The following is a 14,562-nucleotide window of genomic DNA, read 5'->3' on the forward strand; positions in this document are numbered from 1 at the left end:
TGTGCGGGTGGGTTGGTCTCGGGAGGGGCCGTTTTACTTTTGTGCATTAGCCAATTAACTTTTATCCACTCGGGTTTGTCCCAGCCCCATTTCCCATTGCTTCTGTCAATCAGTCTGTTAGTCAGAACAAAACGGGGTGAACGCCATAGATAAACAAACAGGTGCCGAGACGCAAAGGTAAAGGTGACGATTTGCCCGAGGCAGGTGCATCAGAATGCCTGAAAATGACCAAGTTTTCCTGTAGGTGCTGGGAACTTCTGCCACCAAATGTGGAGAGAGGAGGGTGAGACAGAGAGCAAGGATGAGAGCAACTGTCAGAGCAAACCAGAGCAACCAGTAAAGCACTTAGAGTCAACAGAGCACCGAAAGAGCAGGGGACGCGTCACTGACATGGCATGTTTGATTAAGAGAGCGCTGGTTAGGCTTATTTGCTTCTGAGTGATCAATTGAGGTAGCCGAGCTAATCCTTCATCTTTTTAGATGATTTTTTTTTTTTTTAGTAAAAGATGCCTTACTGTATTTGGATTCTTTAGCTTAACACCAAAAAAGAAGATGTCATATTCCAGGTTTGATTAAACAAAAAAAAAATGCAAAGAATATAAGCCTGCCATTAATTGATTCTACTCTAGTGATGTGATTAACTTATAAATAATACACCATGCTGTGACTATAGTGTACTGCATAATGCACAGCCTTAGCATACAACCATTGAGTGGTGATAATCACATCATGATCATTGTCACTCTTCACATCTCTCTCACTGATGATCAAGAGGGAGACAACAAGAAATCAAGACAGCATATGGACCAGATATGGATCAGATAAGGATCTACAAGCTCTTAATACACGATTAAGAGTGTTGCAAATATGTTTAAATACATTTACCAGACAAACGTTAGTACATAGTTGTTTTGGTTAATGCTGAGGAAAGTTACCCAGTGATTGCCTGAAATGTTTGACTCTGTTAACGACAATAAAAAGTCACTTCTGGATAACATTTTTGGCTTCAAGAGAGCAAAATACACCTGTTTCTTTTGTTATTGGAACCCATAGTGGGGCTAAAGTCTAGTACTTATTTGGTTTGCAGTTCTGATAGCACTTAGTGCAAAGTCGCCCAGGGGAAGTAGTGGTCAAATCTCTCTGCCTGCATTTCAGCGGCAGCTGGGTGGCACTAGTCTTTATTTATGGGTATAATTTTATTTTGCAACCAGCTACGGCTTCAGAGGTCCCATTTGAATCTCCTGTGCTGTTAAAAGTGTACTTTCTGAGTTCTTGAGTCTTTGACATGTTGGTTAAATCTACACACAATTGAATCCATTCAGTGAATCAATCCGTTAAAGAAGATCATGGTACCATAATTTTAAGGAGTAACTTTGATTGTGTCATAGAAGGAAAACTGGATAGGTGGGCTTCAGAAACCGAAAGGTCAGAAGATAGAATACATACTAGAAGAATTGGGTTGAGTCGTTGTACTATGGAGAGCTTAGAATCCACTGATAAAGAATGTAACTTTGTAACTACATGATATAGAGAAATGTGCAATAGAGCCATCTTATCTGATCACAGCCTAATGAGGATGAGGCTAAATTTGGGTTTAGGAAAACACTTTAATTAATGGAGACTAAATATTTATATGCTAACAGATCCATGTATCATTCAAGAACTAAATCAAACTTGTAAGAATACTACATAACAAATGGCAATGGACTGGTGTCCCCCTCTACATTGTGGTATGGAGTGAAAGCATTGCTGACAGGCAGATGCATTGCAATAACTGGAAGTCCCCACTGTTAAGTAAGAGTATGAATCTGTGCATCAAATGTATTGACTGCAACCAAGCCCTACGACTCAAAGCTGACACTAAGAGCCTTCTTAAAAAGCCCAGTGGGACTGTGGAAGACCCTCAAGGCCAATTTAAAGTTACTATCAAGTGCAGCAAGAGCTACTGCAGTTCTGCATGTGTACATACACCAAACCACTGGAAAATCGTTTGACCCGGCATGCTCCAACCAGTGCCCTCTATTTGTAACACAGGCTGAGAGATAACATTTTGCAGTCAGCAGTATTGGAATATTTTAAAATCTAATATTTGAGAATTTTGGAATGTATTCATGGAAAATAGACGATTAAAGAAAATCTGTTGAGCAGTTCATCAGTTGTTTAATTGTTGGGTCTACTCTATGTTGTTGATTTTGAATAATGTTATTCTTCTACAATTTACAGTGGTCTTATTTCAGAGGTGTGATATCAGATGATGAAAAAGTATTTCCACGGTGAAAGATCAAATGTGACCTCACAGATACGATAACCTTATTTTAATGGCAGATAAGGAATTGCTCCAACATAAATTTAACTATCCAAATTACGTCAGAGCTGTTTGAGCTATCCGCTGTCTAATTGGAGGACATTGGTCACGTGGTAAGAGTCCGGAAGATGTCGCTCAGGCCAGTCCTAAAAAACTTCCGCCTTAAGTTGTAAAGAAAACACAGAAGCTAAAAGGTAATCGACGGCATAACCAGCCAACTTAAGAAGTCACGCCAAAGGTAGATTCAAGAACATATTTGACACACATCCACAAACTCACACATCTGTCTTAAAGCAATTTATTGGGGTGTTTTAGCTCATTGCTAATAAATATATACAGCTTACTTAAGCTAGCACTCAAGCTACGTTGTTCACTGCTAGCAATTCGCTATCATCGATTAGCTCGGTAACAGGCCTCAAGTTCATATCTATATTCTATTACGTGAGATGTGTTACTTTACTAAGCTGTCAGTGAAGTATGGTATCCTGTAAGCTTTAATAAAATACCAAACTCCAGCTGACGTTTCGATAGCTACGTAGTTAGCATTTATCTTAGCCGAGTAGCATTACCTGGGGCTGTATTTCTCCATTTAGCTCGTCAATTTGTCAGTTTTACTTGCCAGTGAGCCAACCATCGCATCAGACGCTTTAAATAAGAAATAATGACGTTTATCTACTTTATGCCTTCGGGAATATTCATAAACGGGTCGTGAGTGGCACAAGTGTTTATTAAGGCCACCCGAGCAAAATCAAATTCTAAACCTTCGCATACAGCTGAGAAGTGAGCTGCTCTAACAATTATTTGTCAGTCGTGTCTTTTTGCCCTTTACATATAGTGATATCGATGTGTCCAAAACAATTTCTGACGTCTTGGTGTTTATGTTTAAGTTGTTGTTTGGGCATTCAGGCACTGTTGTTTTCAGTCAGGTAACACATATCTGTGCCACACCTCTCCTAATTAAAGAAGTTACCTCCTCCTTGTTACTAACCGGCACATGATCGAAGCAGGCCACAGTATCGGTGAACCTAAGACAAGGTGCAGAACAGACATGGCAATGACGTGTTTATGGTAACAAAGTTGACATTTTATACAATGTTAGATTGTTTTATATTGCACAGGTATTTTTGATCATGAAATGTCAGTTGAGGTAACTGAAATAACTGTGATGAATGGATTATTTTGTTTGCTCCTATTATTATAAGGACCTGATAATAGTTAGGTACTTAATGTACACTGCACAAACAATGGCACTGAACATTGTAACCAATGAGCACGAATAATCTACTTCCTATTCTTTCTTCCTAAACTCTTCAAACAACAGTTGTACATAGGACATAACTAATAACTGCAGCTGACTCAGAGTGGGCAGTGGATCATTAGAACGTGTCTTTGAAATGATGGTTTTGCCTTCTTTGACTGCCTCCTTTTCTTGCTCTTCACCTCCTCCAAATTTTTGGGCTCTCTCTCATTTAGTGTAAAATCAGTGTGTGTGAACAACGGTTCTGTGGTCTTCCACTTTGTAATTAGATTAATGCCAGCAAAGTGCATTGAGATAGACAGCAGGTGGAGCTAAATCTTCATTCAGGTTCAAGTCCTAATATGTAAATAGCATACACCTCCAGTGCTATTCTATTAACTTGCTCTTCCAGTAGCAGGCTCAGTGCCTAAATTCAGTCGCATACCAAGTGTTCACTTGAAACCAGTGTCCTGTGAAATTTAGAATCTGACTGGAATTCCGTGGGTTGATTTTTAATGTCATCAAACAGGAAGCCTGTATTTGAAATGCCACTTGTCTGCAGCCACCTGTGACTGCACGGATGTAACTGAAAACTGAACGATAGCAGATCAACTGCTAATTCTTTAACATCCTAGTTTATATGCAGTCCCCTTCAGTGAGTCAGGAACAGGTCAGCACATCTCCTCGAGCTGTCGCATATAAGACGTGATTAGAATAAACTGTACTGCCTACATACCTAAAGCAAGACAGTTTAACCTTAATTGATCTGCATCATTTAATTGTTTTTTGTTTTTTGTTTTTTTTTGTCATCCCTCCAGGATCTCGCCACTTCGGAACTTGTGTGGTTTTCAGGGTGTGTGTGTGTGAGAGTGCGTGAGTGGGTGTGTGTGTGTGAGTGTGCGTGAGCTGCTGTGACCTCTTCACCGTTTTAACAAGAGCTGCTCCTCCCTGGAGGATGACAATGGAGGAGATGAAGAATGAAGCGGAGACAAACTCCATGGTATCCATGACGCTGTACGCAGTGATGTACCCAGTTTTCAATGAGGTAAGAGAAATAAATCTGACCTAACAAGTGTTACTTTACAAACAAAATACATATTAAAGAGTGATTTCTAGTTAGTTTGTCAACTGATCATATTGTAAGACTTATGCCAGTTTAATGTGGATAGGGCACATTATCTGTAATTAAGTGTTCATTATTGTTTCCCCTAAAGCGAAACTTGGATCATGATTTGGATTACAATGAACTGGACTGTATCTGATTTTGCGCTTTATAAATGAAACTGAACTGAGCTGAATGACAGGACAAAATGACACTTCACTAAACAAGCTAATTCTTCACGGCATCTTGATTTAGTTGCCGAAGATCAGAAATCGGAAGCCAATGTTGAAATTATAATAACACTTGTCAGATGCTTGGTCACACAGTGAGTTTGTTTCGACTCGCCAATAACATGCGCTCTTCCTTTTTGTATTTTTCCCCCCCAACTAGCTGGAAAGGATCAACCTATCGGCAGCTCAGACACTCAGAGCAGCCTTCATAAAGGTAGGACTGTGAGCAATTTAGATAAGATAAGATATGTGATAACGATATATGTATATATATCACATCATGGTCCTCATAGTGATTATAATCTATTAATCCTGGCTGCTTTCCAAGTCTCCGGCACGCCGCAATTATGTTATTCAGTGGCCTCACCTGCGTTGAGCTCCACCCGTGTAAAAACAATAGCGCTGACTAATTTGATTTGGAGATGCTAAATGAAATTGATGGCTGATGCCAAGTTACATGAATCATTTCTGCGCTGCTTCTTAGCTGTACACCCTTTGTAGCATTTGAATGAAAGCGATGATGATAATGCAGAGCAGTGGATACAGGATAGAGGGAAACTGGTTTCATCCCTAAAATGTGAAGAGAAAGTCTCGTTATTGTTCTGCCGTGATGTCAGAAGTGTTTTCTAATTTCACGCGTGTTATAAGTGATGCATTAGGTGTGCAGGATGTCAATTTAACTCAACCGCTTTGATTTCTATGATTGATAGTGAGATGAATGAACTCAGTGGACTTTACTAAAGCACCAGTGTACTCATTTTAATGTTATGGCTTTTGTGTCCTTGCACTGTTCTGATTTCACTGAATTAATTAAGGGACATTTGCCGTAGATTGCCTCTGCACCGGGGAGGATGTGCACTTATGTTTGCTGTGTGCACATTAGGTTTTAATAAAAGAGACGCAGCTTTGTCATTATACAAACTAAAGGAGGATGACATCAATTTACAGCTGACATTTGTGGGCCTTTTGTTCACTTGCTTCTCTGATTAGTCTCTCTGCTTCCTGGCTGGTGTAAAAGAGGTTGAATTATTCACAAGGAGAGCTTTTGCACACTCATCTGAACTGCTCAAAGCTGATGCCTGACAGTCAATAAAGTGTAAACTTTAGCTCCAATTAAGCCTCCTTTAGCTTCCTCCCCTAGTTTGGACAAGACAAACTGAGCTGTTGTTATTTTCGCTCATATAAGAAATGTATTCTTTGCCTTCCACACGCCGCATGCTGTTTGTCTCTCGTTAGGCGGAGAGGGAGAACCCTGGTCTGACACAGGACATCATAATGAAGATCCTGGAGAAGAAAAATGTTCAGATCAACTTCACTGAGTCGCTGCTGCGTATGGCATCGGATGATGTGGAAGGTGAGCAAATAAGAAAAAGACGTCTTCGTCCGGTTTATCAGATATAGACCTATGTTGTGTTCTGAGTCTCCAGGGATGCACTAAGCTCTCTTATCCTGCAGAGTTCATGATTGACCGACCTGAGCAGGAGTTCCAGGACCTAAATGAGAAGGCCAGAGCATTGAAACACATCCTTAGCAAAATCCCTGACGAGATCAATGACAGAGTACGCTTCCTACAAACTATCAAGTGAGTGTGAGCAACACACACACACATTTTCTGTCATAGTAAGAGACAGCTTGTGTTTTGACATAACTATAGTAAATATTAGACCAATGATATGTTATTGGACCAGCTGGTTATAGTTCTGTAGACTGCAAGCCCACCTCTTCCCGCATATGCCACTGTACAACAGTGTTGTAGGAAGGGTTGTCCCAATCAGATGCTTTACATTTGTGTCCGCTTTAACGACATCTGGCCGTTAAAAAACCTCAGCAACGGTGCACGATAAGGTGAATGCACACACAGTACATCTTGCATCATAAGCTCTACACTTATGAGCGGATGTTTCACAGCGATATGTGAAAAAGTGGCTTGTTAGCACACATTTTCAGATGATCTCCATTGCGAGGCATTCATGGGGCCGTGTTCGTCTCAAGCGCGACCGTTGTGAGAAATAAGTGAAAAAGGGGGAAGTTGGATGGTAACAGCTGAGCAATCGCATCCAGATGGCATTGAGAAAGCGTGGTTAAGGCAGAGCTTTCAGCTACTTTTTCAGAGTTTACTCTTCTGTTTGATTTGTGGTGTCAAGTTCTGTGTTCTCACAGTTTATCTTTTGCTCACAGAGACATAGCCAGCGCCATAAAAGAGCTCCTGGACACAGTCAACAACGTCATTAAGAAATATCAATACCAGAATCGCAGAGTGAGTAACAGATACAGGAGTCACGTCTTTTTTTTCTTTTTCCCAGCACATTATCCTTGTTTCTAAGACTTTTTTTTTTCTTTTCTTCTCCCCAAGGCCCTGGAGCACCAGAAAAAGGAGTTTGTGAAATACTCCAAAAGTTTCAGCGACACCCTCAAAACATACTTCAAAGACGGAAAGTAAGTGCAGCCACATAAAGCCTCAGCTCATCACTGCAAAACTTATTTAAGAAAAGTTGCAGACTTTTGAATTTAGAAATGACCATATTAGGAATCTACGATTAGCCAATCAGAGCCACCGGTGGAACTCACGCTGTTGTCAAGCAGCAAGATTCTGGACTGTGGAGCCATATTTATCGTGCCAACGTCAAGTGTCAAGAAGGAGGAGCATATTATTTTCTATAACTGCCAAACCATTGTTTAAATATTCTTTACAAAGATAAAAGTTTCCAGTGTTTGGACATATTTCCTCCCCTAGAAAAAACTGCAGATTTTTCACGTGATCAGTCGTGTGTTAAGCTCATTTAGAAAAAGTGTTTCCATCTATCCAGCAAGTTTTGTTTTACCTTTTCTTTTATGGTGTGCAATAAAAGACACTCAACTCCTTTTGCATTCATAAAGACGTATCTGAAGTTGTGATATTCTCTGTTCCCAGGGCAATAAATGTCTTCATCAGTGCAAACCGACTCATCCACCAAACCAACCTCATACTGCAGACCTTCAAAACTGTGGCCTAGCCTGCAGAGACCACAGAGGGCCTCCCTCATCCCGTGGGGGGGTGCAAGTGCTTGAGTGGCGGAAGCTTGAAGAGCGCCTCACCCATATATGTAAATTAGAGTTGATTTTAGGGTTGGGGTCGATTTCATAGGAGTCGAGATTCCAGTTCAAGAGACTGAAAAGTGCCATTTGTTTTCTCAATAAGGATTTTCCAGTCTTGAAATGGAACTGAAATGGGCCCCAAAGTTTTGGTTAATCGATTTTATTTGGACAGTTTTAATTTATAACCCAGGTCTTGTTGGGAAGTGGTGAGGCGAGGTGTTGATTAAAGACTAATTGCCATTTTTCTAATATATTCATGTCGATCATTTAACTTTTAGCTTTTCAGTCATGGCTCCACATCTGAGACCACCTTCAGTGGGGGCAGGTCTCGGCCGTCTATACTGGTTTTCTCTTCTCGCCTCCTTATTTCTGTCATTTTATTTTTTTTTCCGCGGTGTGTATGCACAGGATTGACAACACCACCTGACTGCAGATGAAACAATCGCGAGGAGAGGAAGCAGTGTTGGACATTTGAGAGGCAGACTCCGATTTAGTTTCTCTTTATTGTCAGAAGACAGAAAGCCAAATTACTTCCAGCACAGTGTGCGCCTTACAAAGTCCTATAACATTCCCTCCTCTCAGTGTAATGAAGTGAAGCCGGTCCCTGCTGTTTAGGGGATGTAGAGAGAAAAATTAAAGTTCTGTATTTAACTGATATCTGGTTGCAAATGTTCAATAAATAGTTTCCAACTGATGATGCTCTTTTTAAATGTGTTTGATGTAATATTGTGTGGGTGGGTTGTCTTTTTTTTTTATATATATATACCACTAAGTATATCTCTGATTTAGCAGAGCTTGTGCTGTTTGGAAAGAGCATCACAAGGAAAATGCATTCTCTTTTTTTAATTATTCATAGAAGAAATTGGATATATTTGTGCTACCAAAAAGGATGCCAAAGAAATCGTAGTTTTTTTTTTTAACCCTTTGAAAAACTGTCACTTCTTTACCCACAATACAACATGACCCACCCCAACAGTGTGACATTTTCTAGCAGATTAAAGCCTTGAGCACAAATGATTTAGTTCACTTCAGTAAGACTTTATTAATCCCCTGAAGGGAAGTTGTATCGATGCAGTATAGATTATTGTAAAAGTAATGCCATTAGTGTGGATGACAATATTTTGGAAAAATTAAAAAATCATTTGGAAAGTTAAAGTACAAATAAGGAGATGTGGTTGATCGTTACAAATGAACTCTTGAGTAGGCACTTATGGATGGAAACTCGGCCAACAGTTCAGAACCCAGCGTGCAGGATTAAAGCTTACGCGTTGCAGTACTTCTTCCTTTGATGCCAACCGTTTTGTCTGTTCAGTAGATCACATGACGATAAAGGGAAAAATGGTTTCCACTTCCTTTTTCACCATTTGTTCCACAACATTTCCTTGTCAACTCAGCCAAGTTTTGTCAAACAAGCATGTCACCGAGGCCTTGCAGCTTCACTCCTCCAGACTTTAAAAAAAAAAAATTTTGACTCAATGTTACCTTGTGCAAAAACTGCAGAGCTTTGACTTGTGTCACGATGCAGCCCTTTCCGGCTTTCCTTTCCCCCTGATTTTGATGATCCTTATAAACAGATGTTTCCTGGTTGTAATGGGAAACACCCTTGACTCTGGTACTGTTGTCAGCTCTTTTGTCCACAGTGAATTGAGATATTCTTTCTCCAAAAAACCTTTACAGGCCACCACAAACGGTTCGCAACAGCATACTTTAACTCTAATTGCACCGGAGAGAGACACAACTCACGCATTTGTCATCCATGCGTGACGGGATGGAACATCAAGTGAGGTATAAGTCCTAATAATGTCACTACAGTGTGTCAGATCGGCATAATTTACATTGGCACGCCAAGCATGGGGTGGTTATCTAAAACATACCAGGGGTGAATGAGAACATCTACAAATACCGGTATATCTTTTCTGCAGGTTTAAGCTTATTGGAACAGTTGTTGGTGTGAATCAAATCAAATCAAATTTTATTCATATGGCACCTTTCATACTTAAAAAGCAACAGAGAGAGAGCAATTCACAATGTTTAAAAGCTGCTTCTCAAAGAATCCATAAAATGTTTTAAAAAAACGATGTGGGAATTGGGTCTACAAGGCAGGTTGTAGGGTTTACCTGGGAGAAAACTCGACCCAAGTGTCCTCGCATCAACCAGGGCAAAACTCTCCAGTTTTTCCTCGGGTAAAAGCAATGATCCAGGTATGGTGACGGCTAAAAACTGTTGAGCTAAAAGACTGGATCTGATGTCATCAATTTTACTTCTGAAGTGGTCCTTACAGAAAAGTCCTCTGCTAAAATGACTGTTTGTTAAAAGATCAATGGTGGAGAAGAGGAATTTGGGATAGTTTTTATGGTCAGAGATTAGTTTTTTGAAATGGGAAATTCTTGCCTGTTTGATTGCATTATTGTAGGTTTTGAGTTGTTGGCGTAAAATGTGATAGTGAACTGTTAGATTTGATTTTCTCCATCTCCTTTCAGCACTCCTGCAGTTTCTTTTCAGTTTCTTCATTTCCTCATTTCCCCACAGGGGTGTAGGTTTTGTCTTGTGACAGTGAACACCTCTGACTGTCTCTTTATGTACAAGGATGATCTTTCACGTGGGGACGCCCCATCATCGATGTGTGTGAGATAAGAAGCTGGAGTACAACTCATAACAATGCCCTGTTTGGCGACAGTTCTCTCACAACATGCCCTTTGCCTGTAAAAAAATCATAAAAGCCTAACAACAAAGGTTTTCTCTGGATCAAGGGAAAAATAAGAGGACGACAAACAGAACAAGCGTATTCCTCCTAGCATAAAAATAATTGCAATACTACAGATGAACAGCTCACACCCAAGCTTATATGGTCCCATATACATGCAAGGTACAGCAGCTCCATTAAAACGGAGGACAATATAACAATGTTCCCAGATTTTAGAAAAATCAATCAGATATGACTGAAGAAAGCAGTTTCCACTGTCAGTGCCAGAATTTGTGGGCTGAGTGAGGGGTCCATACCTTGAGATGGTGGTCTGGGTATGCACAAGTGATAGAGAACCTTGACTAAAGAAGGAAGTAAAGTAAATAAGTCAGATTTGCATAATCTGCCATAACTAACCTGTTCCAAGAGTCCTGTCCAACAGTGATCATGCTGATAATTTATTGAAAACATACACACCCACAAAATCCTTAACCATTCAAGTAACAAAAATATTGCAGTGTTCAGTACCCAACAACTTGTGGCTTGGCTATTTGAGTATGATGATTATTTAGGAGTAATTATATGAATTTTATACTGAAATGAGAATCGCATAAGAATACATAAACAATAAGTTATGACCATTTATCGTGAAGTAAAAGACGGACAACAATGAAACCGCCTCTGTTAGTTCTTCATCATCTTCAGATAACACAAACATTACATTAGATCAGGAAAACAGATCGTATTGCCTTTGGCACAAAGATCCATGTACTCCACACAGACATTTCAGAGCGAGCTGCCATTTGGTGAAAATTTTGCTTTGCACACCATTTGATTTGGTGCAACAACAGTAAACATCCTACACCATCCATATTGCTTTGTGTACTCTAATGAACAACAATATTCTTCATTGATTCATGTCAACTTTCAGTTGACAGATCAGCTCTGCAGGTGGGCGCCTTGTCATGGAGAGTTTTTGTGCATTTCTGATCTTGTCGTTGGGTTGCCATGTCTTTCCTGAGAGAAATTTGGAATGCTCTTTCCTCTGGGGCAAGATGTAAAAATGACCTCAGTGTCTCCTGTCAATAGAAAGAAAAAGTCGCCTAAAATTTCAAAGTACACTTTTTCATTTACTGTAGAGGTTAACGACATCATCGTTGTCCTTTACCCAACATCGACACCATATCATCAATGATTGCTGAAATTTGTTCTATTCCGACAATCGTCTTTCCTTGTTTCACTGGCGCTGCACCAATGTAAGTCATTATCTCCTTGCCCAAAGCAGATTCTTGATTAATCACCGACTATCACTTCCATCTAACCATCCACAGTCCATGACTGCTTCTCTTCAGCCCGCTGTAACTTTGTTTTCTTCTCTTTCAGTGTTAGTGATGGTTTATGTTTGGCTTTTCACATTTCATTCAGCTGGTTTCTTACTATTTGGTCACAATTCGATTTTCTATTTATTTTCGTTGTGCTTTTTTAAGCGATATTAATCTCAGTTTTCTCAAGAGTGAGGACCTGAGAAGAGAACTGACAGGTTTGTATGCAGGAAGAGCACCTGAGTGATGGGACTTCAGTTGCAGGGACCGCACAGACAACATTCCTGACAACATTCCTGACCCGTGTGCTTAAGGAATGTGCAGAAGAGCTCACAGTTTTCTTCAACACCTCCCTGAGCGTGTCATCTTCAAAAGGACGACCTCATCATCACTGCTTGTGAGTTTGCTTGGACATGCATTCACTGACAATGAGGCTGCAGTGCAAAATAAAACCACCCATGCCAGGGCTGAGGAGGAAGTGGACAACTACTACAAATCTCCATCTCTGCATCTCACCCAGGATCCCTTGAACTGGTGGCGTGGCCACGACTTCACCTTTCCTCTCCTGTCCAAGCTGTCAAAGAGATACTTGTGTATCCCAGGGACAAGTGTGTCGGCAGAGACAGTCTTCTCCACTGCAGGAGATGTTGTCACTGCAAAAAGAAGCCCTCTCAAACCAGAACATGTCGATCACCTAGTGTTCTTACACAAGAACCCTGAAATACCAAAAATGCTGAAGAGTGAGCAGGTATTGTGCGATTTGGTCAGAAGATACATTTCCTCTGAAAGTGATTGTAGGTGTGATGCAATTTATTTTGGGTTTACAACTTTGTTTATTAAGATTTATGTTTACATCTATGTAATGCATCGGTGTTGCAGCTGTATGATGTGATTGCCACACATGATTCTTAGGGTCTCCAGTGTCCTTGTCTTCAAGCTGCCAAAAGTGTTTTATACAGCATACTTGCAATGAAGAACAAGGAATTGTTTTGTTTTGAAAATTGAATATTTGCACTCTTAAATAGGTAGGCTAGGCCTATGCTATTTGTTTTGGTATACTACATGTGAAAGAATAACTTAACACAGTATTTGTTTACTATTTTGCACAGTCAGTGTGTGATTACAAAGTTCAGAAGTACCCTGTCTTAGAGCTGCTCTACTGAAAACTTTATTTTCTTTTATATTATCTAAGTAATTATAAGCAGCGCACTTTAAGAATTGTAATTCACTACAGTGGAAAGATTCATGTTTTGTTTTTCGGGGATACCAAAATAAAAAAGGAGTTCAAAACAATATGTATCCGACTGCTTGTAGTAAGTGATAACTGACAAAAACAAATCGAGTGAGAAGAATTGTGATGCATTGCAGAGTCAAAACGAATCGTTAAGCAGATAATCGGAATCAGATTGAATTGTGAGGCAGGTACAGATGCACACCTCTACTGATGATGCGATTTCCACCTCCCTCCACTCAGCTCTCACTCACCTGGACACCAAGGACTCATATGTGAGGATGCTGTTCTTAAACTTTAGTTCAGCTTTCAACACAATCATCCCCCAACAGCTGATACAGAAACTGGACTGAACAACTTACTGTGCAACTGGTTGCTATACTTACCGACCGGAAGACCACAGGCCATCCGGGGTTAGGGTTAGGGTCAGGGTCCATCAACTCATCCTGCACCATTACACTGAACACGGGGCGCCCCCAAGAATGCGTGCTCACCCCCCTACTCCTCACCCTGCACCCTGCACACACATCAACAACCTCTTCATCAAGTCTTCGGATGACACTACTGTCAAACTACAGGGACGAGGGGAGCCAACTGGCCGTGTGGTACAGAGACAACAATCTTTCTCTTAATGTGGAGAAGGACCTGTTTTGGAGCAACAACACCGCATCACCAGGAAAGCTCAGCAGTGCCTCTTCTTCCTCCCAAGACTGAAAAGGGCCAGAGCACCAGTCCCCATCATGCACAGTCATCACGCAGACCTTCAACCTTCAAACAACGGGAGCATCCAGACCAGCTGCATCACTGTGTGGTACGGCGGCTGCACTGCATCCTGCTGGAAGACCCTGCAGCGCATAGTGAGAGCAGCTGAGAGGATCATCATCCCCTCCCCTCCCCTCCAAGACATCTACAACACATGCCTGGTCCGCAAAGCACTCAGTATTGCCCCCAAACTCTGGACGCTGACCCCCCCATATACTGTTAATTTGGTATTAATTTACTGTTAATTTAATTTAGTACTGTTCCACTTGCCATATTTATACAGATTTACCTGTGCCTTCTCTCATTCTCTCTTTTAACTTGTATATATATTTAAATTTTTTAAATATATCTTTATCTTCTACTTTGTATTTTGCTTTTCATGTTTATTGCTGTTTGCACCAGGGAAAAGACGGAAACGCTATTTCAATTCTCTGTATGTCCTGTACATATGGCAGCATTGATAATAAAGTTGACTTCACTTTTTTGAATAACACCACTGAATGAGCATCCTCCAAAAGTCGTGTTTCCATAATTTATGCTAAGGGTTGTAGATAGTAAATGTAGGCATTTAACCCATGGAGGCACATGTAATGGTCATATGACCCTGATGTCTAC

General features: G+C 40.5%; 1 protein-coding gene across 1 annotated transcript; it reads left to right on the forward strand.

Annotated features, from left to right (window-relative positions):
• The first annotated feature begins 2,412 nt into the window (after nucleotides 1-2,412).
• On the forward strand, nucleotides 2,413-8,643 carry LOC140270013 (programmed cell death protein 10). The gene is made up of 8 exons (XM_072365078.1): nucleotides 2,413-2,543; nucleotides 4,361-4,587; nucleotides 5,035-5,088; nucleotides 6,111-6,228; nucleotides 6,330-6,456; nucleotides 7,053-7,131; nucleotides 7,228-7,310; nucleotides 7,786-8,643. Exons 2-8 carry the CDS (start codon nucleotides 4,498-4,500, stop codon nucleotides 7,865-7,867), a joined length of 633 nt encoding a protein of 210 aa, XP_072221179.1. The 5' UTR covers nucleotides 2,413-2,543; nucleotides 4,361-4,497; the 3' UTR covers nucleotides 7,868-8,643.
• Nucleotides 8,644-14,562: the final 5,919 nt, after the last annotated feature.

The sequence above is a fragment of the Leuresthes tenuis genome, unplaced genomic scaffold, assembly GCF_036924035.1.
Source record: "Leuresthes tenuis unplaced genomic scaffold, fLeuTen1.0.hap1 SCAF_15, whole genome shotgun sequence".
NCBI classification, from domain to species: domain Eukaryota; kingdom Metazoa; phylum Chordata; class Actinopteri; order Atheriniformes; family Atherinopsidae; genus Leuresthes; species Leuresthes tenuis.

What these genes read in the sequence shown, in the direction of transcription:
- LOC140270013 (XM_072365078.1), top strand. Translation starts at nt 4,498, where the DNA reads ATGACAATGGAGGAGATGAAGAATGAAGCGGAGACAAACTCCATGGTA. An exon ending in CGCTTCCTACAAACTATCAA is followed by an intron (nt 6,457 to 7,052) that starts GTGAGTGTGAGC and finishes TTTTGCTCACAG; the next exon opens with AGACATAGCCAGCGCCATAA. An exon ending in ACATACTTCAAAGACGGAAA is followed by an intron (nt 7,311 to 7,785) that starts GTAAGTGCAGCC and finishes CTCTGTTCCCAG; the next exon opens with GGCAATAAATGTCTTCATCA.